The sequence below is a fragment of the Prionailurus viverrinus genome, chromosome B3 (genome assembly GCF_022837055.1).
Source record: "Prionailurus viverrinus isolate Anna chromosome B3, UM_Priviv_1.0, whole genome shotgun sequence".
NCBI lineage: Eukaryota > Metazoa > Chordata > Mammalia > Carnivora > Felidae > Prionailurus > Prionailurus viverrinus.
This window is the reverse complement of record NC_062566.1, coordinates 82,132,038-82,159,916: the sequence shown is the minus strand read 5'-3', so window position 1 is coordinate 82,159,916 and position 27,879 is coordinate 82,132,038. Positions and strand designations below refer to the sequence as shown.

The 27,879-nt window shown below is 35.1% G+C and overlaps 1 protein-coding gene across 8 annotated transcripts in view; it reads right to left on the bottom strand.

Annotated features, from left to right (window-relative positions):
- MIPOL1 (mirror-image polydactyly 1) overlaps positions 1–27,879 on the bottom strand; it is a 329,171-nt gene that overhangs the window by 93,482 nt on the left and 207,810 nt on the right. For all 8 annotated transcript variants that reach the window (XR_007153079.1, XM_047863349.1, XM_047863347.1 and 5 more), the window contains one exon: positions 24,613–24,707. Coding sequence is in view for 7 of the 8 variants with exons in the window: in XM_047863349.1 (XP_047719305.1) it covers positions 24,613–24,707 (95 nt within the window). In the remaining variant the exon portion in view is untranslated. The remainder of the gene's footprint in view (positions 1–24,612; positions 24,708–27,879) is intronic.

The following is a 27,879-nucleotide window of genomic DNA, read 5'->3' as shown; positions in this document are numbered from 1 at the left end:
GTTAGAAAACTAGAAAGAGACATCAGAAAAAAATGAACAAAAAAAAGGAGAGAAAACTATTAAATAATCTTAAGGAGCATTTCTCAGATATGACAGGCAAGAATCTTATGATTGAAATCATCTGTAAGTACAGAGTGTGATAAATTAAGGAAGATCCACTCTCAAACACCTCCTCATGAGATTTGAGAACACCAAGGTGAAAAAAGTTTAATATCTTCCCTAAGAAAAAGTCTACAAAGTAACACTAATTTGATTCCTTCTGGGATCAGTTACTTAGGGAGCATAAAAAGAGAAGAGTAATATTTGAAAGTTCTCTGAAGGGATGTAATTTTCGAATTTAAATTCTATATTCAGAAAACTCCTCTACCATCTATATTTTGTTTGGAAGTTAGTTGAAGAGGGGAATAAAGCAAGAAAGGAGACCTTTAATCCCAGAAATAGTGAAACCACCCTAGCGGAGCAGTGGAGAGAAATCTTGGGACAACAGTGCGCAGCAGTCCAGAAAGCGACCAACATGTCCATTACAGCAGGAGGGACAACAGGGCTCTGGTGAAAAAGAGAAAAACATAAAACAGAAAGTAAGAGTGACAAGATGGAGAAAGCTGAAATAATAAAGTACAAGATCCAAGAAAAAGAAAGGTAATTAGAAATTTCAGACAAGATAAAACAACTGTACAAGAAAGTCATGGCTCAAGTAAGAAAGAAACACAAAATATGGTATGATTTTAAGTACTTGATGGAGTAAAACAAAAAAATCCTTTTGTCTTGATCCAAAGAACATTCTTGTCCTTTGGCACAGGTGCTGACAAATTCAATCCAAAGGAAAGGAACTGTAATTTTTGAATACCACATGGCCAACAGTCAACTTCAAATAGGAAAAATTTTAAATCTTAACAGTAATCTGTACATAGAGCAGTGAAGAATTTCATTACTATGGACAGGTGGGAAAAAAAAACAACAAAATTCAAATTCTTTACCTTCATTCAACTTGTTGAATACTTTTTAAGACAAGAGGGACAAGAAGAGTTCTTTACAGGTCTATATACTTACTATTCCAATGTTTTCTGGAAGTCTATATTATGTCAGTGTTTATACTAATAAACATAGCTATTTAAAATATAATCCGAGTTAATGTATGCATTATTTGAATATTTTGACAATTTTGTGAATTATCTCTGCCAAAGATTTCTTGTTTTTTTATTTAATTGGTAATATCAGCTGCAGAACCCATTGATAGATTTAAAAGAAAATGGAATAGAGCTATTGATCTTAGAAATGATGCAGACATGGCCAAAATTTCAGCAACCTGTCTGATCAAGTACTGATGTATGGAATGTGAAAAACACTCCTCAGGTGACAGTAGGAAGAATGTAATCTTATGCTTTCCCTTTTTTGTTGGCATAAACCAGAAATTATTGTAAGGTAGTCTTTGAGAATGTCTGTGGAGTCATATATGAGAAAATTTTGAAGACTTATATAAAAATATATACCTAAAGAACTTAAACTTGAAGATATAAAGGAACATATCTGTCATGGAATTTGAGCAAATATTGATGAATGCAAAAACCACAATTGATATTCATGCATATGAAAGAGTCAACAGACTACTAATTCTGAAATTGAGATCCTGTTGTTCTTTTGGTATAGTTAACAGTATATAGGAAGACTTTCATTTTTCTAAATTCCTTTTCGGAACATTTTTTCCCCTTGGGCTCTCTTGCTTGACCCCACCCCACTGATTTTAAAAGGCAACAGCATAGCAAACAATATTAACTTCCTTGTAAAGATTTTTAAGACTCTTCAATATTTAAGAAATGCAGGAACTATTAAAATGTTGAAAGCTGTTAATGATTTTGCTAGTCGTTATTAATAAGTATTTATTGGCAAATCTAACAACATTTAAGAAAGAAAGTCAGGGGCGCCTGGGTGGCTCAGTCAGTTAAGCCTCTGACTGTGGCTCAGGTCATGATCTCATGGCTCGTAGGTTCGAACCCTGCATCGGGTTCAGTGGTGACAGCTCAGAGCCTGGAGCCTACTTTGGATTCTGTGTGACTCCTTGCCCCTCCCCCACTTGCACTATGTCTCTCCCTCTCTCTCTCAAAAATAAATAAACATTAAAAAAAATTTTTTTTAAGTCAATATAGTTTATAGTCAAATAAAAAGAATTTTGCCATATATTATGCCTTATTTATAATAACATCAATCAAAAGAAAAATAATTTCCTGCAAGTGACATTATGGGCCCACTGTAAATAAACTACTACAACCTAGAGCTTAGATCAGTTTTGAACTAAGCAGCATACACAGGACACCTTGATTCACATTCTTGTTTCAGAATACATGTGTCTTTTGCAATGATACTTCTCCAGTCTTGTATCAGCCCACACTGGCTATTGCTACTAATGCTATAGTGCAGAGGCTTTGCCTCCTAAAAGGAAGATTAGTAAGTACTGAAGAAGTATAAAGGACTGTTAGAACCTCAGTGGGGCTCTCTTCTGGTGCGTTATTGAAGTAATATCACAAAACATAGCTTTTAGGACAAACATTTTGTTTTCTGTTGATCAGACTTTCCTGTTTTGTTTTTAAATCAAGAGCATATCTAGTTTGCAACTCTGCAAAGAAGGAGGTATTCTATAAAACAGTCTACTATTTAAAAAAATCTTTTTTTAAATGTTTATTTATTTTTGAGAGGCACAGTGAGACAGAGCACGAGGGAGGGAGGGAAGAGAGAGAGGGAGACAGAATCTGAGGCAGGCTCCAGGCTCTGAGCTGTCAGCACAGAGCCCTACACGGGGCTCGAACCCACGAACCATGAGATCATGACCTGAGCTGAAATTGGACGCTTAACTGACTGAGCCACCCACGCGCCCCAAACAGTTTACTATTTTAGGAATTGTTTTATAAAATCAGCCATCAGGAGTCTTGACCTATGTCTCCAATCTTGTATGCTCAACAGTCACCTTACCTCTTTATTTTATCCACCAACATTAATCACTATCTACCCATATATTGAAGAAAGGCACCAGTATCCTCTAACTTCTTTCAGCAAAATAAAGTCACATTATATCTATGTTAATAAAAAAGGGGAGCTCACTGGAATTAAATATTAGGATAAATGAATATGTCATGTTGACTCTAGCTGCCAGTGGGAGCAAAATGCAAATTAGTGCATCAACAAATGGTAATAAATCATCCACAGGCATGTATGATTGTTCTGCCTCTTGTTACTCTATTTAAGTTTAACATGTTCTTATTCTTGCAGTTTCTAATATATACAAATGCAATGACACAAAGAAATATCTGTAAAACTATTATGCATTTGAGTGCCAGGTGAGTGTATCTAGGAAGCTATGACTGGAAAGTTACCTGGAGTGACCCAGTGCAACAGGGGAACTAGAATCCTTCTAATTAGATTCTATCTTTTTGACGTGAAAACAGAATTTGTATAGCCTTCTAAAAGTGACACAAGCATTTCTCACTGAGGATAGAACCAGAAAACCGAAGAACTAGAGTCTAATCATTTACTTATCATACAAATAATTATTTAGCACTTACTATAAGCTAGAGAGTGTATTAGGTGGTGGAAAAAAATGCAAATAAGACAAAGTCTCTGTTAAGATAATTTTTGTGTATGATGTGAGGTAAGAGTTAAAGTGAATTTTTTTTTACACATAGCTACCCAGTTTTTCTATCGCTGCTTGTTAAATAGGTTTTACTTTTCCATATGAATCCCCTGGTCTTCATTGTTGAAAATAAATAGGCCAGGTACATGTGAGACTCTATTCTAATTCAATGATCTACATGGTATTTCCATCCTTTCACAATACTAGTATCTTGATATTTGTGACTTTATACACTGTATCTTGAAATCAGGTAGTAATTTTCCTCCAACTGTCTCTCTTGTAAAACTGCATGGCAATTCTAAATCAATTGATTTTTTTTTTTTGGTAAATTTTAGAATTAGCTTGTCAATGTCTATAATAATAAGTGATGTAATTTTTATTAAGATAATGTTAAATGTACACATCAATTTGGAAATAATGATTACCTTAGCAATATTTAAGACTCAGAAAAGTCTTCCCATTAATGAACACTGTGTGTTTCTCCCATTTACTTAGGTCTTGCATAATTATTTTCAGCAATCTTTTGTAGTTTTCAGGGAAAGTGTTAAAATCATCCTCAAATTTTTTGTACTTTTGGATGTGTAAAAGAAACTGAATTTTTAATTTCATTTTCCAATTGTCCATTGCTAATAGATAAAAATACAATTGATTTTTGTGTAAAAACCTGAATCCAGTTATTCTAGTAGCCTTTTTGAAGATTCCTTAGGATTAGCTATACATACAGTTACATTGTGAATTCAGGCAGCTCTATTTGTTTTTAGTTTTTAATGGTTATGACTTCTTGTAAGAAGTTGAACTGAAGTGACAGTTGGACATCCTTGCCTCGTTCCTGAACTTACATAGAAAGCATTGAATCTTTATCATTAAATATGTAAGCTGTAAATTTGCTCCCAGATGTTCTTTATCAGTCAGATTGAGCAACTGAATAGGTTTTGAATTTTTATTATGTATTTTTTCTGTACCCATTAGGATGGTCATTTCTTCTCTTTTATGTTGTTAACAGGGTAAATTACATTGATTTTTAAATATTAAACCAAACTTGCATTGCCACTTGGTCATAAGGCAGTATGCTTTTTATATGTTCTTGGATTAGATTTCCTAGTTTTGGCTGAGGATTTTTTGAGTATGTTCCTGAAGGATGTTTCCATGTAGTTTTTGTTTCTTGTAATGCTTGCAGCTGCTTTTTATACTAACATAAAATTAACCTTATCAACTAAGTTAGAAAGTATTCTCTCTTCCTCTATTTTCTAAAGAAACTGTGTTACAAGTGTTACTGTCTCCCTTAAATGGCTGATAAAATTCACATGAAGACACCTGGGTCTGGAGTTTCTTTGACTAATGTTTTAAATTACGAATTCAATTTCTTTAATAGATAGATATAGGGCTGTTCAAAGTTTCCATTTCTTTCTTTTTTTTTTTTTTCTTTTTTTGGTCAGGTATGGGTTTATTTCTAGACTCTCAATTCTATTTATCTAAATGTCTACCCTTGGGCTACTACCACACAGTTTTGATTAATGTAGCTTTGTAGTAAGTTTGATACTAGGAAGTGATTCTGCCTACTTCGTTCTTTTTCAAGACTGTTTTTGCTATTCTGGTCCCTTGCAATTCCATATGCAATCCCACCAAGACAGCCGTGATTCTGATAGGAATTATGCTGAATCTGTAAATTAATCTGGGGAGTCTTGACATCTTACCAATATAACTTTCTGATCCATGACATGACCATGGGATGTTTTTCCATTTACTTTGATTTTCTGTAATTTTTTAACAATGTTTTATAGTTTTCAAAATGTAAGTTTTGCACTTATTTTAAAAAAGTATTCCTAAGTATTTTACTCTTTTTGATGTTATTATAAATGCTGTTTACTTCACTTCATTTTTAGAATGCTCACTGCAATATACAATTAATTTCTGCATATTGATTTTGTAATCTGTAGCTTTACCAAACTTATTTGTTCCAACAGTTTTTTAGTAAATTTTACATACATGGATTTACTACATACATGAACATGTCACTTGTGAAGACAATTTTAGTTCTTTTTTTACAATCTAGAAGCCTTCTATTCTAGTTTCTGCTACAACTTCTGGTACAATGTTAAATAGAAGTGGTGAGAGTGAACATCCTTGTCTTGTTTGAGATCTCAGGGGCAAAACAGCTTTTCATCATTAAGTATGAAGTTACCTGTGGGTTTTTTATAGATGCTCTTTTCTAGGTTGAGAATATTCCCTTCTATATTCCTAGTTCATTGATTTTTTTGTTTGTTCTTTTTAAATAATGAAGAGTTTTGGATATTAAATGCTTTTTTGAGATGATCACATGGGTTTTGCTTTTTTATATTATTTTGTTTACATTTATTTTTATATTAATGTGTTTGTGTATACAATGGTTAATTTATATGTTAATCTGGCAGGGCCATGGGGCTCAGTTATTTGCTTAAACATTATTCTAGTTGTTTCTGTAAGGGTGATTTTTGGATGAGATTAACATTTACATTGGTGGACTGTGAATAAAGCAGAATGCTTTGCATAATGTGGATAAGCCTCACTCAATCAGTTGAAGGCCTTAATAGAACAAGACTGCCTTCCTTGAAACCACAAAGAATTCTGGCACCAGACTGCCTCTGGAACCAAACCACAATGCTGGCTCTTCTCTGGGTCTCCACGCTAGCCTAAAGGCCTTCAAATTTGAACTTCAGCATCTTCCCTGGTCTCCAGACTGTGGGTTCATGCAGAACATTTTGGACTTGCCAGACCCCATAATCACATGAGCTGATTGCTTTTATTAAATCTCTCTCTCTCTCTCTCTAAATATATCTATATTTAATCAATGTCTATGTCTATATATCTCTATCTCTATCCATCCATCCATCCATCCATCCATCCATCCATCCATCCATCCTGTTGGTTCTGTTTCTCTCAGGAAAGGGGTGCTGTGGTAACAAATACCTAAAATGTGGATATGGCTGTGGAACTTGGGAAAGGGTAGAGGCTGAAAGAGTTTTGAGATAAATATTGAAAAAGCCTATGTTGCCTTGAAGAGACCACTGGTAGAAATATGGATGTTAAAGGTAATTCTGGTGAGTAGCAGATGGAAATGAGGAACATGTCTAGAAATTGGAGAAAAGGTATCCTTGTTTTAAAGTGCTAAACAACTTGGATGAACTGTGTTCTAGTGTTTGGTGGAAAGCAGAAATTGTAAGTGATTAACTTGGATATTTAATGGAAGAGATTTCTAATCAACAAAGTATTGAAGGTGTGGCCTAGTTTGTCCCTGCTCCTTACAGTAAAATGCGAGGAGAGAAAGATAAAATTAAAGGAATTGTTAAGCAAAAAGGAAGTGGGACCTGAAGATTTGGAAAATTCTCAGCCTATCCATATTGCAAAAACTGAGAAAGTGTGTTCTAGAGAGAATAAGATGGGACAGCAACTCCAAAAAGAGATCATGTGTGGCCCATGGATCTAATCAGTCATCTTTATGGAAGCTGGGAATAGACATGGGCCAGGAGAAACACGGCCAGTTTGGACTAAAGGGGACAGAGATAGGACAAAATGAAGGAAGTCTGTTGGACTTCTGAGATCTAGAGGATGAGGCAATAGAGATCTCTGTCTTGCTGCACACATGTGTCATCCTTGAAGAAAAAGAAGAATGACCCACAAGGTGGTCAGAGATCCTCAGGGTGGCCACCCCAGCACAGACCCAGTGGGCAAGGTGGTCTCCTCCTTGGTTTCAGGGGGTCAGTCTGTCCCCCTGGCCTTGGGGCAAAGCTGCTGTCCAGGGATATGGGGGCAATATTGCTACCTACGGCCAGTGTGTGACTGCTAACCTCATGGGCCTGGAAGGTGAGGCTGCTATCTCACTGGGCCCAGAGGACAGAGCAATGAGCCAAAGAGGATTATTCTAGAGCCTTAAAGTCTAATGGATTCTTCCTGGATAGGTTTTGGACTTGACTGGGAACTGTGACCCCTTTTCTTCTTTCTGATTTCTTCTTTTTTGGAATGGAAATGTCTATCCTATGTCTGTCCTAGCCTTGTATTTTGGAAGCAGATAACTTGTCTGGTTTCACAGTTTTACAGTTGGAGGGGAATTCTGCCTCAGAATGAACCATACCTGAAATTTTACCCACACTTGATTTAGATGAGATTTAGGACTTGGGAGTGGATGCAATAGTGGGCTAAGACTTTTGGGCTTGTGGCTTTGTGACGAATGTATTTTGCATGTGAGGAGGATGTTAATTTTGGAGTGTTCTGGACTGGATTGTGTCCCCCTCAACCCAATTCACACATTGAAGCCCTGATACCCAGTACCTCAGAATGTACTGTTTTTGGAGATAGGGCATTTAATGAAGTAATTAGCTTAAACTGAGGATATTACGGTGGGCCCTAATCCAGCCTGACTGATGACTATAAGAAGAGATTAGGATATATGGAGAGAGACATCAGGGATGTGTGTGCACAGAGGAAAGACCATGTGGGAACACAGAAAGAAGGTGGCCATCTGCAAGTCAAGGAGAGAGACCTCAGGAGAAACCAGACCTGATGACACCTTGATCTTGAACTTCTAGTCTCCAAAACTGAGGAAATAAATTTCTGCTATTTGGGGCGCCTAGGTGGCTCAGGTGGTTAAGCGTCTGACTCTTGGTTTTGGCTCAGGTCATGATCTTACAGTTTCGGGAGTTTGAGCCCTGCATCGGGCTCTGTTCTGGCAGAGCTTGGGATTCTTTCTCCCTTTTTCTCTGTCCTTCCCCCACTTGTGCAGTTGCTCTCTCTAATAAATAAATAAACTTTAAAAAATTGTCTGTTGTTTAAGCTACATGGTCTAAGGCATTTTGTTGTGGCAGTCCTAGCAAACTGATAAAGCGTATTCTATTTCTTGATCTTCAGATGTTAATTAAGCCTACTTTGCAATCTTGGGATAAATCTTGCTTGGTCATGGTAAATAATTCTTTTTATATGTTACTGGGTTAAGTTTGCCAGCATTCTGGTTGGTTGTTTGTTTTTTTTTATCTGTTTTTTTGAATAAACATAATATAAAATATACTACTAGTGACACATAATGTTACACAACTGTCATCAGCATTTAGTTTCAAAATATTTTAATCATCCCCAAAGGAAACCCTGTATCCATTAAGCAGTCACTTCCCATTCCTCATGATCTCCAGTCCCTGGAAACCACTAACCTGCTTTCTGTTTATGTATTTGCTGATCCTGGATATTTCACATAAAAAAAAAAATCATGCAAAATGCACCTTTGCCCCGGCTTCTTTCATTTAGCATGTTCATCCATGCTGTAGCATGTATCAGTATGTCATTCCTTTTTATGGCTGAATAATATTCCATTATATGGATATACCACTTCTGTTTATTCATTAGTCGGTGTACATTTTAGTTGTTTCCAATTTTTGGCTATTGTTAGCAATTCTGTTGTGAACATTACTATACAAGTTTTTGATTGCATACCTGTTTTGAACTCTTTTGTGTATATACCCAGGAATGGAACTACTGGGTGATATGCTAATTTCCAAGCTCTATATCTGTAAAGAATACAGAATCAATCTTAAATTCATGAGAGCAAATTCCTGCAACCTCCTCTCAATTCCATTACATAACGCACTATGCTCATTACAACGTTTTCACTTTTGCTTATACTGTTCTTTGCTTATGCTGTTCTTCCAGACTACAATGTCCTCTTCCTCCTCCTCTCTTTCTATCAGAATCTCATTTGTTCATATTTCAATTTCCAAGCATTCCATAAAACTTTGTCTATTTCAGTCTATAATAATTTTTCCCTTCTGTGATTTTCTATGGCAATGTCAAGTTAATTTTATTTAACAGCATGTAATTTTTTAGGCTTATTTTGAGTATATTCTTTTCTTTCTACTTAATTATAATATTTTTGACTGTATCAACTGCATCTTATCCTCTGTTACTTTATTCTCCATAGGAGACTGCACACTCCATAGTATATAGTAGGCTGTTAATAAATTCATATTAAATTAAAAATGGCTATTTGGTTAATGATTACTTCTAACACAGTTAATGTTATTTTACTGATTGTGCTAGAGCAGTGATAAAATAATATAATACTACAACATGCAAATAAAAATAAATATGTGGATAAAATTACTTTCAGGCACAGTATTTACTTTCTGTAGTCTGACATATGATATAATGCTAGAGCTTAAAGGTTGCAAAAAAATTCAGAGGTAGTCTATTTATAAATCCAGACATTGACTGCGGTTGTAATTTGTATAGTTTGGTTGAACACAGACAAAGACTGTTAAACTCCAAAGCAGGTCAAATTCTTTCACCGTTTTAACATGTCTTTAACGTGGTCTTAGAGGTGTGTTTAATGTGACAAACATATCAAGTATATCCAAATCAGGAAAATAATGCTGAAGTACCAGTTTAGCCTCAGCAGTCTTTTTGAGACAGGCAGGGTGGGGGAAGCTGTCTAGTAGATAAGTAAAAGGCCCAAGTATTAGATGAGTTAGGTAATATTTAACTTGTGTTACTGGCCCTGATGTGACCTAGGGTAAGTTAGTTCATAGCTCTGGGTTTCAGTTTCCTGATCTGCAAAAAGGGGTAACACCTCACAAGGATGTTGAAGGAATTAAGGAAGATAATGAATGTGCCAAACTCTAAGATAAAAGAACAGAAGAATAGCTTTAAAATTACATCCTTATTATTTTCTTGGGGAGATTTTATATTAGAAAACATTGGGATAAATGGTATATTTTGAGGGTGAAGTCTGAAAAATATGTTTTTAATAATGTATAATAAGAATGCAAAGTATTAATTTTCTAATTCTCAATAGTTTTCTGACCACTAAAATGTTCCTGTGTAAAGAAACAATTTCTGAAACTAAACTGTTAATAAAAACAGAGCCAAATCTAAGTTCAAGCACATCCTTTTGACTAAATATATATGTATATATTTAATGTTTATTTATTTTTGAGAGAAAGAGAGAGAGAGAGAGAGAGAGAGCAGGGGAGAGGGCAAAGAGAGAGTGAGACACAGAACCTGAAGCAGGTTCCAAGCCGATAGCCTTAGACACGGGCTCGAACTCACGAACTACGAGATCATGACCTGAGCCAATGTCAGATGTTTAACTGACTGAGCCACCTGGTGCCCCGTAACTAAATTTTTTTTTAAGGTATCCTACAACAAGAAAAAAATAATTCCAGTGAAAACTTGTCCCTAAAGAAAGATCAAACAATTCCATATTGCAGTCTCAATATGGTATTTTGAGTCAAAAATACTTAAAAAAAAAAAAAAAGGAAATGTATTAAAAGAATCTCAAAGAAAAGTGAATGACGACTCAATATAAACTCAGCACAGAGATTATAATAACAATTGTTCACATTTATTAAATACCTAAGCCTATACCCAGCAACTGTACAAAGCATTTGGCATGCATTATTTCATTTTATTTTTCTCAAAAATAATATGAGGCAGGTAATATTACAATCCTGATTTTACAGGTCAGGAAATTGAGGCTCACACAGGTTAATTACCTGTCAAAGGTCACTTAGCTAAGAAGTCAGAATCTATACCATTTGTCTTACCGTTAGGTCAGCTCTGAATTAAAACATTTTGTCGTACCAAACAAAATAAATGCAAAATAAAATTTTATAAATAAAATGATAAAGATCCAACTAAATCAATTTGATTTAGAAATAAATGAAGTTTTCTTCATATGAATTATAATTGAAGTCTATGTGTCACCTTTTCATCATATTACTAATTACAAAGCAAAAAGAAATAGCTATTAAGAATCATGTCAGGGGGCGCCTGGGTGGCGCAGTCGGTTAAGCGTCCGACTTCAGCCAGGTCACGATCTCGCGGTCCGTGAGATCGAGCCCCGCGTCGGGCTCTGGGCTGATGGCTCGGAGCCTGGAGCCTGTTTCTGATTCTGTGTCTCCCTCTCTCTCTGCCCCTCCCCCGTTCATGCTCTGTCTCTCTCTGTCCCAAAAATAAATAAACGTTGAAAAAAAAATTAAAAAAAAAAAAAAAAAAAAAAGAATCATGTCAGGACACAAAGGACTAACACTTGACTCCTTCATTTCACTTTAGTTTTCAGGTAACAGAGTAGAAAAATTAGATAAATGGTTATTTCAATTCTGAATATATACAACAAAACCAAACAAATTCAAAAAAAGTAAAATCAAACAAAATCAGGAAACTTACATAGCTCAATTATGAGCCAATGATGCTGTAGTGTGTCCAACTGTCTGGAACAAAACCTCAATTCTCACATTTTTCCATACAACTGATGTTTCAGAAAATTTTCATTTTTTACGATTTAGAATATCTGACCTAGCTTGCTAGCACAACTGAACTTTCCACGGATGAAAGTAAATTAAAATATTTCAGATCAATAATGTCTAATAAAACTGAACGAAAAAATAATCCCTAGGCTTTTGAATTTCTTGATGGTTTCATGTAGTAACTGATTATTGTTTATTTCTGATCTAATGAGAACTAAATGGGAAATGACTGGAACTATATTAAGGAAATATATTAACAGAATACTGATAGTCATAAAACCCTTATAAGTTAAAAGGAACAAGATATACTGCAAAATATTTAAAACATAACAACTAAGCAGAATAGTAAATTAAGCCCTAATAAATGCAGATGTTGCATAAATATCCTGGGTTTGGAACTGTAAAAGGAACAAAATATTTTCATATTGACCTATGTACATAAAAAACGTTTGTTTGGAATTATGGAAAATAATATTCAAGTAAGCCTATTTTGACTTCTGTAAACTTTTAGAACATCAATTTAAACTTTGGGGAACAACTACTTCATGATTCAGAGTGAAAACTCTAGCTACTTCGTATATAATTGAGACTGGAATATTTACACATTTAAATGCCTAACTGCAGGTAAACATTTGTCCTTTTGGGAGAGGCCCAGGTGGAAGGGCCTCATGGCAAAATGACAACCTTAAGTCCCGGATATCTGAGTGTACTGCCAGTGCCACACAGTCTTAAAAATACTGCTGGATCATCATCATCCTCAGTCAATATTTACTAAGCTCTTTATGACAGCAGGAGCATTAGAAAGTTTATAGGAATCAAGAGTAGCTCAAAGAGCTCAGTTTGTTATACCTCGTTCTATATGTTAGCATCATTATTTTTTTTTTATGGTTAATGAATCACAATGTTTCTGAAGAAAGGTCTTCAATTATTAGGCATTACTTCCATTTGCCAAATATTTTAAACTAGTGTAGATTTGATAAAACTTTAACGCATTACTAACACATATGTCATGTACAGAAAGAGAAAAATATTTTTAATTCAAATATGCTAAATTAAACCTAATTGTGCCCAGTGAAGTCTCTTGAAATATGAGGGGATTCTCTCTTTTCATGGTCATTTCTGGCGATAGCTAATGTTCATAGGATTGGATTTTTTTTTTTTAAAGGTGCCCTTTTCCTCACTAATCTGTCATGGGCCCCTGCTGCTACCAAGTGGCAGAAGAATGTTTAGGTATACTTCTTTTCAAGCTGGTACTTTCCTTTAATATTTTATTTTTTTAAAAGTGCTTGGATTTTTGCCACATAAAGTACTTGAAAATACTTTAAAATATTTGGCAAACTTAAAATATAAGTGAAGTTATCACTTACAGAAACATACTTCATAATGTAGGGCAAATCTACTTTGAATTTTCATTCTCTCATACATCTTATCTTTTTGTAAAGCACAACACTAATAACATCTACTAAAGAAAATGAACTTCATTGTCACACACACATATAAGTAGGTGTTACACATCTATTTTTATATAAAAGTAATGCATACTCACAAAAACCTCAAACACTTTATGAGGGTATGAAATGCAATCTAAAATTTCCTCTTGGGGCACCTGGGTGCCTCAGGCAGGTAAGTGTCCAGCTTTGGCTCAGGTCACAGTCTCGTGGTTCACGAGTTTGAGCCCCATGGGGCTCTGTGCTGACAGCTCAGAGCCTAGAGCCTGCTTCAGGGATTCTGTGTCTCCCTCTCTCTCTGCCCCTCCCCCGCTCATTTTGTCTCTGTCTCTGTCTCTCTCTCTATCAAAAATAAATCAAACATTTTTTTTTTAATTTCCTCTTCTCTCACCAGGTAATTAATCTGTTACACCCAGTCTCATTTCCCAGATAACCTGCTAAGTTTCTGATGTATTACAATGTTTAAGCATATATTCATACATTCGGAGAACTTCTATTGATCATTAAAAGTATGCTAAGAACTGATTCAAGTATAAGATGCAGTGATACGCAAACAAAATCCTTGTCCTTGCAGAATTTAATTTCAGAAGATAGTCCACAAATGCAGGCTAGTGTCATGTGGGGTTGTCTAGTATGAAGAAAAGTAAAGGAGGGTAACAGTGGTGCAGAGAGTGGATAAGCTATTTTAGATGGTCAGGTACATTTAAACAGAAAGGTGAACAGAGTGAAGGAGGGGACTCATCACAGTGAGAGGGCAGAGGAGAAAAAAAAGTCAAGGCCCTGAGATGGCAGTGTTCTTAGAAGGTCTGTGATAATAAGGGAACTAGTGTAGCTAGAGTAAAGCAAGAGTAGAAACATGTTAATAAGTGAGGTTAGAGAAGCAGCCAGGGGCTGGTGCATACGTAATGTGTACACACACTCCTTTTATAAATAAGATCACAACACACATCTGCGACACAAACTTACATGCCTGTACGACTGAGGCAGATGATTTAAATGCATGAACTGGGCTGGATGGGAAATGTGGTGCAACAGAGAGTGCATGCTCCTTTCAGAGAAAGTAGCTTCTACTTAGCCCCAGCTGACTGTTGAAACACACAGGTGTGACTGTTGATTCTGTCCACTTGGTTAGGCTACGGTACCCAGATACCTGTTCAAAGATCAGTCTAGATGTTGCTGTAAAGGTATTTATTAGATATGATTATTAGGTAGATCAATAGACTTTGAGGAAAGCAGATTACTCTTCATAATATGAGGGGTGGTGGTCATCCAATCAGTTGAAGGCTTTAAGAAAAAGAATGAGCTCCCCAAGGAAGTAGGAATTCTACATTTTTGGACTCATGACAGCAATATCAACTCTTCCCTAGTTCTCCAGCCAGCTGGCTTACCTGGCAGATTTTAGACTGGCCACCCCTCCCCCCCCATAAATGCATATCAATTCTTTCAGATAAATCTCTCTCCATGTACACATGCAGTTTATTGGTTCTGTTGCTCTGGAGAACCCTAATACACGCACCACGCCATAATCCTAAGGGTCCCATGTTGGTAGATTTTCCAGTTTTTATTTTGACAATTGATATTTTTAAATAATGTGCTCATTAAAAAAAAATCCATAGGGAAAATTCTAATTGATTTTTTCACTATAAGAAACAATACTGCAATGAACATCATATATGACATTGATATATGGTAATAATATTGAGTTCTTAATTCTAAATTTCAAAAAAAGTAATATTCACATAAGTGTTTTCTAATAACGGTTTTCAAATTTGAACACTGTTGCCTGGGAAAAAATAAACTTGGTGGAAGATGGCATACTCTCTTATATGGAGACCCTGTTGTGTCCCACACCCCTGCAAATGACTAACCAAGATGTTGGACTAGGTCCATACTATTTCCAATCATTTCCTTCAGCATTGAGCTCTTACTGTATGCACTGCACTCAGTTCTACTCTGCAGAAGAAATGTTTCATCTGGAGAAACTTTCAATCTAGTGTTAAATTTCATTGTTTATTCATCTGTTTGGCAAATATTTACTGAAGGCCTGGTGTATATAAAGAATAGAAGCCCTGGTGGAAGAATTAAGAGAAATACCCACACAACTATTACATAGGTAAGCATGAGGTATATATTGTGACAGCCACTATGAAGAACCATGGTAGTTCACTTCAGGTAGAATGAGATCATTTCTGGTTGAAAAGATAAGAAAAAGATTAATCGAACAGTTAATCAAAGCACTGGAGTGGGAAATTGTGGGGTGTGTCCAAGAAATTGTGAGCGGTTCATTTTGGGAGTGCAAATAATAGTCAATTCACTGTAACAAATATTTGTCGAGTTCCTACTATGTGTGAGGCAGTGTACTGACACGGGTGACACTGAGGTGAATGAAATCAGCAGGCAAGAAGATGACTGGCGACATGTTAATTCAGAAATACCAGTGGCAGTCGGGGTGCCTGGTGGCTCAGTCAACTTCAGGTCAGGTCATGATCTTGCAATTAGTGAGTTCGAACTGCGTCGGGCTCTGTGCTGACAGCTCAGAACCTGGAGCCTGCTTCAGATTCTGTGCCTCCCTTTCTTTCTGCCTCTCCCCTGCTTGTGCTCTGTCTCTCACAAACAAGGGTTCATGAATGTTACACTAAAAAGTTTGGAATTTATTGTTTAGGTAATGTGGTATTATTAAATAGTGTTAATGGCTGAGTGAGAGGTTGAAAATAATGTTTCAGGAATCTTAAGAGGGGTAAGGAATGGAAACAAGAAGATGAAGTAGCAAGAGAAGCCTGGCCACGAATTTATAGAAGTCTGATCTAAGGTAGGAGCTGTGGGAAATGAGAAGTCAAAAGTAAGAAACACTGCAAGGAAAACTGTAGCAAAATTTGGCTACTGATTAAATTTGTGCAAAGGGACAAATGGAAGATTACCTACGCATGAGCCAAATGGCACCTGTGGAACTATAATAATGGTGATTCTGTGCCAAGATCAAGGGAAACACTAATTTTTTATCTAACAAAACATGAAATTAAAACTTTCTCAAGCTAATAGAAATAATGTTAATAGATGGAAAACATTAAGTCCTAGAATTGGAAAGTCCATTTTAACACTGGGCCTTGCTAACAACAATGATTAAATGCCAAATATTTTGTTAAATGCTCTTAGGAGGCCGGGTCATTTGATAGAAAAACTAAGAATAGTAGAATTACACACATGGAATTTTAGTTTTGCTTTTTAACTTACTGTTAGATGTTAGAAGGCGGCCCAGCAAACAGAACTGACAATGCAAAAAATATCCTTTTGGGTACAAAGTCATGGAAGACATAAAATATTACAGTAGAAATGGCTTTTCACTAATTTAATAGTTACATTTGAATAAAGCAAAGCTTTTCAAGTAATTTTATAAATATTACTATTATTTCCTTGCACAGTGGTTTACATTTCTCAAAAAATATCCAAACATATTATCTCATGATTTTCCTAATAAGCAGGTCAGATATCTCTGTTTACAGGTGAAGTAACTGACATTCAGAAGTAACTTATTAAATGTCACATTCTATAAGTTGAGAAAAGGAAGAAAATAATCCTTAATAACTATATTCTAAATCATTGGACATATAGAAAATGCAAACCTTAAGGTCTCTTGTTTTTCAAACTTTGTTTTAATTTTTTTTTGTTTTGCATTCCAGAGCCACTGACAAATATAATGGTGGTTTGAATAGTAAAGGTGAAGTCAGCTGTGCAATAAAAAGGCCTTGAAAATAGGTGCAGCTTATTGATACAAGAAGACAGTTACTATTTCTAAACATCACTAAACATAAAATTTAATCTACGTCACATGAAAGAGTGACAAATTTCACAAAATGTTAGAACTACAAAAAGCCCCTAGTGTCAAAGTTAAACTGAAATCTAGAAAGGTTAGAGCTTGCCTATGTTAAAAAAAAATTCTGATTAATGGCAAAGATGAAAGAATTCAGGTCTCCTTTTGTTCTTTTTTTATTACTGCTTTAGCAGTATGGTACAATTAACACAACTCCACGGATAGTTGCTTCTTGTAGAAAATACATATGTGACAAAATTTTTTATGTCATTGGGCAGTTCGTTGATTAGAACACTGAACAAATGAGGTCAGGATCAACCCCCTCTTGATGAGGGATTTACTTTAAGAACAAAGTTGCTTCCTGGCTAGAACTTCCATGCCATAATCACTGCTGACTGTCTTATCAATGCATATAGTTCCAACTGGGAGAACAACAGTTCAAAACCGTTGTTTTGAACCAAAACCACCACTAAAAGACAAAACAAAATAAAAACCCAGATCCTAGTGACAGTAATGTCTCTGTTATGGATAGCATATACACGGACAAAAAAATCTTGCTAAGTAAAAGATTCATAACTAAATAAAATTTAGAAAAGGGATGCAGACAAAATTAAGAATTTCACTCTCTTTTTGAATATATTTTATATGGGCTCTATATTATAGCTCGTACGACTTTGAAATGTACATTATGAACCAGTAAGCAGGGCTCAGGTTTAGTCTAGTTTTCAGTATGTCAAACATGTAACCATTCTATTAAAAATGATTTCTAGGAGCGCCTGGGTGGCTCAGGCGGTTAAGCGTCCGACTTCGGCTCTGGTCATGATCTCACAGTTTGTGAGTTCGAGCCCCTTGTGCTGTCAACACAGAGCCTGGAGCCTGCTTCGGATTGTCTCTCTCTGTCTCTCTCTGTCTCTCTGTCTCTCTCTCTCTCAAAAATAAATAAACATTTAAAAAGTTAAAAAAATAAAATAAAAATAAAAATGATTTCTATGAGTAAGAAAGTACTAGTACAGTCCTAGGAAACATACTACCGTAAAATATGAAGCATTCTATTCAGTACTTTTAGCCTAAAATGTGAAATTTACCAGGTTCCATAAGGCATCACAACTTCCCACACGGAAATCACACAAAACATAATAAAAACCTAAGACATAAACTGCTGTTGTTATAAATAAGTATATTAAATCCTAGTTTAATGGCACCAAACAACAGGATCTAGTTCTTATGCACACACTTGAATTTACATTTTACAGCAAAAGGAAATATAGGGAAGCACTATAAAATTAGCAAACGTTCAAACTTAGGCATTCTCTCCATTAGAAAGAGTTTGTTATTATTATGCCTCCTGAACTCAGGAATGCAGCACTACAGGTTTACAATACAGGAAAAAATACAAATCTAACCCTTCCAAGTTTGAGATCATTCCCTGATGAAACTGTTCAGATTGAAACTAATGAAGCTCTTGCAAATGAATTTAGCATTCAGCACAGCAATGAGGAGGTACTGATATTTTACTAATAACACGTTGGTAATAACTGAGATTTATTTTAAATCTTCCTCTTGCTATTCCTCTCTTGTTATGCCTTCCGGTTTAATGTGAAAGAGCCGTCAGTTATAATGGTTAAGTTTAGGATGGGTACATCTACCTCACTGCCCCTGTCTCTAACTCTGCCAAAGGAAATGAAAGGCCAGCATTTCTCTTCTTAGTACTCAAAATCTTCTGAAGCTCAAAGGAAACAAACAGAATAGAGAAACTCAGAAAAATATTTTTTTCATTTTCCTACTCCATACAGAGAAATGGAAAGGTTATAGTAACAGTAGCTCTTAGTGTACATAACCCAGAAAAAGAAAATTATTTTGGAAAATAATTTAAAAAGAAGAAGGTCAATATCACTAATTGGCAGAATTAAAGGCATGGTAGAATGAAAGTCATCAGCATATTTTAATCTGTCCTTGAAACTAATAACTGATCACACATCCTCCCCTGCTTCGGTTTTTGGAAAGGTGAGAGCCAGACTTCTTCTTTAGGCTTATTCTTTTCCTGTTTCATGGTATATACATGCAAGCTGTACACTGACTTGCTCCTAACTCCAGCTTACTGTCCTGTTCCTATATTGTCCTTAGCTATTTTTCCTTTTAAGTTTAAATTTTTTTTTTAATATATGTTTATTTTTCAGAGAGAGAAAGAGAGAGACACAAGGAGACGGAGCATGAGCAGGGGAGGGGCAGAGAGAGGGAGACACAGAATCCGAAGCAGGCTCCAGGCTCTGAGCTGTCAGCACAGAGCCTGACATGAGACTTGACCCCACGAACTGTGAGATCATGACTGAGCTGAAGTCGGATGCTTAACCAACTGAGCCACCCAGGTGCCCCTATTTTTTCTTAATTACTGGTAAATTACTTTGTTTGACATGACAATATACATATATGTATAAATAAGTGTAAAATTGACTTGAATAACTGAAAATGTGTTTTTTCTTAAACTTTGTTAAACAAAATTTATTATCTATGAGTTCACACACACACACACACACACACACACACACACACACACACACACACACTACAGAATTAGTCTTGGTTACCTTCACATTAAAGTAGAACTTTTTCCTGTCCTCTGTAACATAGGAAAGTAAGGAGAAAAACTCCCAATGTTTCTATGAATTAGTTGTGTTTCATGTATGGATTTGTAACCACCATCTATTCAGGTGAGTAAGAAATATTGTTTACTTTCATTTGAATCGATTAAATCAGAATGTGAGCTTCCAGGAAATTTCAGCTTTGTTCTTTTTGGTAATTGCCTCTCTCTTCCCAGAGTTTTATATCCCAGGGATTTTACCCCCATACTATTTAAAATAAATATCTGTATATCTTCACAGAACATTCTTTGTACATTTTAAAAACAACTGTGGCAAGATAACATCATCCATATCCAGAATTTTTTCACCATTCCAAACAGAAACTCTGTACCCATTAAATCATCACTCCCCACTCTCTCCTCTTCCAGCCCCTGGGAGCTCCCTATTCCTTCCTTCTCTCAGCCCCTGGTAACTCTATTCTACTTTCTGTCTCTATGAATTTGCCTATTCTAGATACCTCACAGAAGTGGAATCATATCATATTTATCTTTTCTTTCTGGCTTATTCCCCTTAGCATAATGCTTTTAAGGTTCACTCATGTTGCAGCTTGCATCAGAATTTCATTTCTTTTTTATGGCTGAATAATATTCCATTGTATGTATACAACACATTTTTTAATTCATTAATCTGTAGATGGGCACTTGAGTTGTTTTCACTTTTTGACTAATTTGAACAATACAGTACAAACAGTGGCGTGTATCTGAGTCCTTGCTTTCAGTTCTTTTAGGGTATATCCTATGTGTAGAATTGCTGGATCATGTAGGAATTCCATGTCTAACTTTTTGAGGACCTGCCAAACTGTTTTCCACAGCAGATGTATCATTTTATATCCCCATCAACAATGCACAACAGTTCTCTATACCTTTTTGTTTTGACAGAAATATGGATCTTCCTAAAGGGTGCAACTTTCCTCATAGACACCACGCATTCTCCTGTGCATCACACACTGCATGGTTCATCCTTCGATACATACAGCTGTTTATTTCAACATGTAGCTTTTATCTACTTATTTTTAGGTCGTTTTCCATTATGGCACTTACAGTGAGTACCTCAACATATGCCAATATTTTCAGAGACAATATCCAAATGGGTATTCAAGTACGTTAGTTTCATAAATCCTTGACTTCTTTATATCTAGTGACCCCTACCTCTTCTAAGTTTCAACTATCTACTACTAAGGCAATACTTTTAAATATTGTCAATGCTGAGAATGAGTGCAATCTCTGAGAGCTTAAAGAGAAAGGTTCCACTTTCTGACTACAATCTCTGATCCTTTTAGCTCCTGAATTTTCTTAATCCCACTACTTTTGCTTTTTGATCTCAAGATTTATGGTTTCTGGATTTCTCCTTTTTCTCTTGGTATACTCTCAATTTTATTCCTGCCCTATTTAGCTCAGACTATCATTCATCATTTCAACACCTTTTTGCTAGTTTACTTTCAACCACTCTCCTCTTCATCATGTTAGTCCTGCATATTTGTAATCCTGAATCATTCCAATTCTTTGCCTTCTTTGCTTCTTGTGTTTACAAGAACCACTGAATGTGTGAAGTTACACAACTGTACAAACCAGAACTCATACAAATCTATAGCATCTATCCCCAGCTGACTCTTCAGGATTGCTTGTCTTGTTCTTTTTGCCCTTATTCAGTTCTCTTTCCCATTCTCTTCAGTAGCTATTCTGTTATTCCTTCCAAAACTTCCTGTCCTCCGTCACTTTAGAAGCTCACGGTGACCCTTACTTTGCAGAAAAAACTGAAGCCTATTAATTGCAAACTGAATTTCATTTGTATTCCACAGCTATTCTTATCTCCTTCACTCCTGTCTGTGACCATCTTCCTGTTCAAGGTAAACTCTTTTGCAGATTCTAATTTCCATCTCTTCCTATTTCTTTAGGAATCCTGTTCCCTGACAATTTCTCTCTTGGCTCCTTCCCATTAGTCATAAACAGGCTCAAATATCTGTCATCTTTCAAAAACAAAAAACATAAGTCCTTAACCTATCTTCCTTTCTTCTCAACTATCATTAACATCTTTCTTATTCAGGCTTCTTCAAGGACCATTCTATTGTCCAAATTACTACATTACCTCTAATCACTCTTCAATTCACAGCTAACTGACTTCTACATCTAATTCTTTATTAAAACCACTTCTGTGGAGGTTACTAATGACAACATAATTTCAAACAAAAAGCTAAGAGCTATACATACTTAAAACAAGTGTATGAGGTAGGTACTAGAATTCTAATTTCACAAAAAAGGAAATGGTCTTGGGGAAGTTCATTTATATAAGTCATAAAGGCAGGACTCTCTAAGTGCAAATCCCAGGAGCTTCACCATACTACCAGTATTTTTTTTTTTAAGTAGCAGTAAGAGGGGTATATGTGAAGAATATCTTTAAGCCAACAACTGTTAACTCAAAGAGTTGTTCAACTCGAAGAGTTGTTACAATCATGTAGATTAAAAAGTCTTTGAAAAACAAATAGTTTAGCTTTACAATTTTCAAAAATCTCTCAGTAATCTTCTGCAATTCAATAGAAAGAAGGAGGAACACTAAGAACTGGCATCAGGTTCATTTTTGAAGAAGAAATGTCAGTTCATGTAAGAAGATCATATGCCTCTCAGAATTTTTGGACACTGTCACTTTATCAATAAACACCTGTTGTCCTACCTCACAAGGATGGCAGGAAAAGGTTCCATAAAAACTTTCCCTTATCAATAGAGTGAAGCTACTTCATACCACACTGAGGTATCCAAGGTCTGAGCACAAATCATATGATACTTCTAAGTCCTAGTAGAGGGTTTAATATATGCCTCTATTATTCCACCAAGAAGAGACCCTGCTGTAACGCAGCTATCTGAAATGTGCATGCAAAGCAGCATCCCTCAAACTGGGATACACGTGGGAATTTCTAGGGACCTTAAAACACACTGATAGCCTAGTCCTACACCAAGACTCCAATGTAATTGGCCTGGGAGGAGATGGGGATTAGGGCTTTTAGAAGCTCTTCAGGTGATTTTAATGCACAGCTACAGTGGAGAATCCATTGGTATAAAGTATGGAGGAAAGATTGTCATATCCACTCTATAGTTTAAAAAAAAAAAGGGTGGATTGCTGAGATGTCTTTATTCATTATCAGGTTTCTGCTTATCTGCATGACCACACATAGACACTGCTTCTAACTGCAGGCAAATGACTTCCCAGTCATCAATCAATTTACTTAATATTTTTTTAAGTTTATTTATTTATTTTGAGAGAGGGAGACAGAGGTAGATAGAGAGGGAGATAGAATCCCAAGCAGGCTCTGCACTGTCAGCATGGAGCCCGATGCGGGGCTCGAACTCACAAACTATTGAGATCATGACCTGAGCCGAAATCAAGAGTCAGACACTTCACCACCAGGCGCCTCAAACATACTTAATATTTGATAACGGCATTAATTCCTAAGGCTGCTGTAACATTGTAGCACAAACTGGGAGACGTAAAACAGAAATTTATTGTGTCAGAGTTCTGGAAGCTACAGGTCCAAAATCAACATGTCAGTTGGACTATCCTCTCTTTGATGGAATAGGTGAGAATCCTCCCAGGCCTCCTCTAGATTTTGGTATCTGCTGCCAATCTTTGGGATTACTTGACTTGTGGATGCCAGGCAAAAGGCTATCTTCTCTTGGTGTCTCTGTACAGCCTTCCTGTATGTGTGCATCTCTATGTCCAAATTTCTACTTGTTATGAAAATATCAGTCATATTTGGTTAGAGCCCGTGCTAATGACCTAATTTTACTTGGTTACCTCTTTATATAGAGAATTTGCATCCATAGAAGCCACTGATATTTTCACATCACATTTCAGTGTTTGCAGTTATCCCCAAAATACCATTTACAGTCATCACTACTTTGAAATTATGGTTGTTAATAGACTTGGTGTTAGACCTAGTTATTTAATGTATTAATAACGATGTGTGAATATAGTAATATGACACACTTGCATAACTATTTCAGTAAAACTGGTTTTGATTTAATTGTATTTTATGTACTTAACCACATTGTTCTGAGAGGACGCAAAAAACTAAAAGAAAATCTTTCAAATACCCACAGCCCAAGTTAGTGAATTCTTACGTTTTAGACTTCAGATTCTTTTTAATCTTATCAAGTATCAGAGAACATATAGAACATTGTACATCATTTTTCAAAACTTTTTTTGTTTTTACAATGATCCTTTGTGAAAAAATATACAGATATTTTACAGATAACCCAACAATCTTATTTCTCTCTCGCATAACACAAAACTGAAACCAAAGTATCACAAAACAATATTTACTTTAACTACAGGAAATGCACTCTGACATTTTCTATTCTATTTCTTTTCATTAAAAAATGCCAGTGTGACCTACTGAGTTAATTTCACAACTACTCTTGGAGCATAAATTAAATAAGTGTTAAAAATCCTTCAGTGGCATTCCTTTAGAAACATATTATAATTGGTGAAAGGCTATTACTGCTATTCATGTACTATTTTAAAAATATGTATCATTTTAGAGGTGGCATTTAGATGAGCAAATAGTTCAATAGTTAACTAGACTCCATTCAGACAACTGGTTATAAGTTATGTAAATTTTATAAATCTGATGGGAATCTAAGCTTAAACTTTACCAAATGCAGGAAAGAAAAAAAAGGTAAAGAATATTTTGTGCCTGAATCATTTTAAAATTACAAAAATATTTTAACTGAATAATGTTTAATTTCCTTGAGGTATTTCTTCACTCACTATAAAACTAGGTAGAAACATTTCCCAAACCAACATTTCTTTATGCCCAGGTTAAAAAGAATTTTACCTGTAGTAAACACGAAGTGTTTGTATTTCTTCCTCTAGTCTTTTGTACTGTTGAATTGCAGTTTCTCTGGCTTCTTGCATAGCTAACAACTTTGCCTGTAAGTAATTAATATTTTAAGAAATTTAATATTGGTTTTGGTATGTTAAAATATATATTATAGTATAAACAGGAACCTTAAATTTCTGGTAGTTTTATAATCGATCAGAATTTTTAGTAGTGTTTCATAATTTCCCACAAAATAATCAAATTATATTAATAAAAGACATATTGAAGACAAGAACATATTAAATTTATCAACTTTGCTCATTACTAAACTTCAACCTTATTCATCTGTATCATCAGATATATGCCCTTCTGCAATGTTTAACTTTATACACAGAACTCAGAATGTGGAACATGGGTTCAGAGCAATATCAAGAATAAGATAAGCACAATGGGTGTTTCACATACAAACTTAATGTGGCTCCACTGCCTGATCACACTGGATTTTCTTTTAACTTTATTAATAGTAAAACCCAGAAAATGCTAAATATGTTAAGCTATCTTTGATATTTAATGTGAAAAAAATACACAAGACTACAACCTGATTCTTACAGATATGACTTAACCTTTGCAATTCCTTTTTGGCAAGGAAAAAAAAATCTCTAAAGGGAGAATGGCAACAATCTTGAGTGTCAGAGGTATTTTATTCAAGGGATGTTATTGTTCCGCTCTGCCTACGGTATTTAAATTTTAAAGGGTCTGTAATCAGTTTTTCAAGAGTTCAAACTTGTAATTTTAAAAGAATCGCCAACTTCCAACCACCTTTCCCATTGGGTTTCAGGTATAGCCCAAAAGAGTTTTCATCAGAACTTTTAAAATAGGGTGCTAGTATTCAGATTTCAGTTTTGTTTATTCACAGATTAATTTGCATGAAAATACTGTCTTTCACTTTCAACGATGTTATCATATACCTTGCACACACTAATGGCAATAATTAAAAAGTACTCGAGTTTGGAGGCAGAAGTTCACTAATTTTGTTGAACTCATAATTTCTCTGGGATTATTTTCTTCCATAAGAATGAAGTCATAAGACAAACTGTGAAATCCTGACCAGAGGAAAAGTAGTGTCATGTAAGTGAACACTGGACAATGCCACTTTTCTATTTAAATAACAGAGAATAATAAAAACATGTAGCAGTTCAGGTCTCTGTATATAATTTAGGAATTAAATTAATTGATTTGTTCTCTATCTGGGTTAGCAAATCTAACAGAGTTACTTCTTAAATTTAAGATATTTGAGTGCTTGCCTTAACATGTCACATTCTAGAATTATAGATAAAACATTCTCAAAAATTATTAAAAAGCATTTAAAAATAGGTGGCTGGTTCTTTATGCCAATAATTGACAGCATTGCCAATTTTCAGTAAATTATAAAATGTGACTGAAATGCTAACATGAAAGGCACAGATACCCATTGTGACTAAATGGTTAGTCAAAAAGAATCACACAAAAAAGGACATATTACATTCAACTTACAAAATGTCAAACATCCTGTTGGATGTATTTAAGGAATATCAAATACTGGACAGGTAATAGAGAATTTGCTAAATAAATATGTTACAATGACAAATACCTTAGACGACTATTTTGATTTTTTTTTTAACCTGGTACTTCTGCTGAAAAAAATGAAACAAAACAAAACAACAACAAAAAAAATCCAAAACAAAACAAAAACCCCTCTGACACCAAAAAAACAAAACCAACAATGTTCTAGTAGGAAAAAGCCAAAATGAAGATTTCTGCCTAAGAAATTTCTGCAAAAATAGGAACATGAAAATTTTACTTAAATTCCCATGCTTCTAGTAATATTTATTTTTTCACTTCTCTTTTCACGTTTAGTTGGCTATCAAGATTTGGTGTTGCTTCATAGCAAATCCACTGAATTTATTAATTCCAAATGTCTAATCTTATGTCTAGGCCCTGGTGACTCTGTTCAAAGCTATTTTAAACTTTCTGGCTTTACAACCGCCTTTTTCTATTTTATCAGATATATGTTCATCTGGCTAGCATTTCCTTTTTAGAAAAATACCCTTACCCTTTGCCACAGTGATCTTGTTCAGTCCTGGTGGCTAGAATGAACTTCGTTCCCCACTACCTCAGGTATGTATCATCCAGGTTGTTCAAACACAGTATTCCATCCCACCAGCCCCAGAAGAAAACTGAATCCTGATGACATCACTGGTACTCCTGGATCCCCTATGCCAGACAGTTCCAGATCCATTCCATTTCTTGGACTCCCTGGGTAAATAAATCTTTTTTTGGCTTAGGCTAGCTTGAGTTGGATTTATGTTATATGTAAGAAAACTAATTTAAATGTACTGTTTACTTCTATTTTATTTCCTAGTTTCACTATTAATGTCCTATAATTCCATCACATTACAGGTCAATAACAAACTTTATGTCAAAACCATTAAGGAAATTAGTGAACAAGATATTTTTCCTGTTCCTCAGGCATCATATTTCTCGTATTTCCTACAGTTTAATTAATAAAAATTGCATGCATTCGTTTATGTGTATATTCATATAAAAACATATGCATTAAAAAAACTAATGAAATTCAAAAAGTACAAGAAAATATTCCATGTAAAGTAAATCTTTGTTCCATCTCCAACACTCAGTAATACAAATCCCCTCCTGAGATTAGTAGTCACCTGTTTGTTGTATATACTTCCAGAAATTATATGTGAATATATAAGCAGACATGTATATTTACAACTATGTGTGTAAATATATGTATATTATATATACATATTTATATATGTATAAATATAAGTAAACCTATTTACAATATTAATGGGATTGTTTATACACTGTTACAAACTTTGTTTTAAATTTAAAAAATATTTTGCTATTTTGCTTCCTATTTAAAAACAAATCTTTTACCCCAACCCATATATTGCACTTACTAGTTACATTCCCTCCTTCCCTTCCAACCGCCCCCTCCCCCCCATTGCCTCAAGTGAAACATTTCAATGAATTTGGGCTCATCATTTTCAAGGATATTTTATACTTTCACTATATGGCTATGTACTTTATAGATAATCTATCTTCAAGAAACAGAATATTTCCATTACTCTAAAGTGTTTCCTTGTGTACCAATATAGTCAATGCTTTCCTTTTACACCCAGTCCCTGGCAAGCACTTACGATTTTTAGCCCTGTAGTTTTGTCTTTTCTAGAATGTCACATAAACAGAATCATATAGTAGGCAGCTTTTTGAATTCGG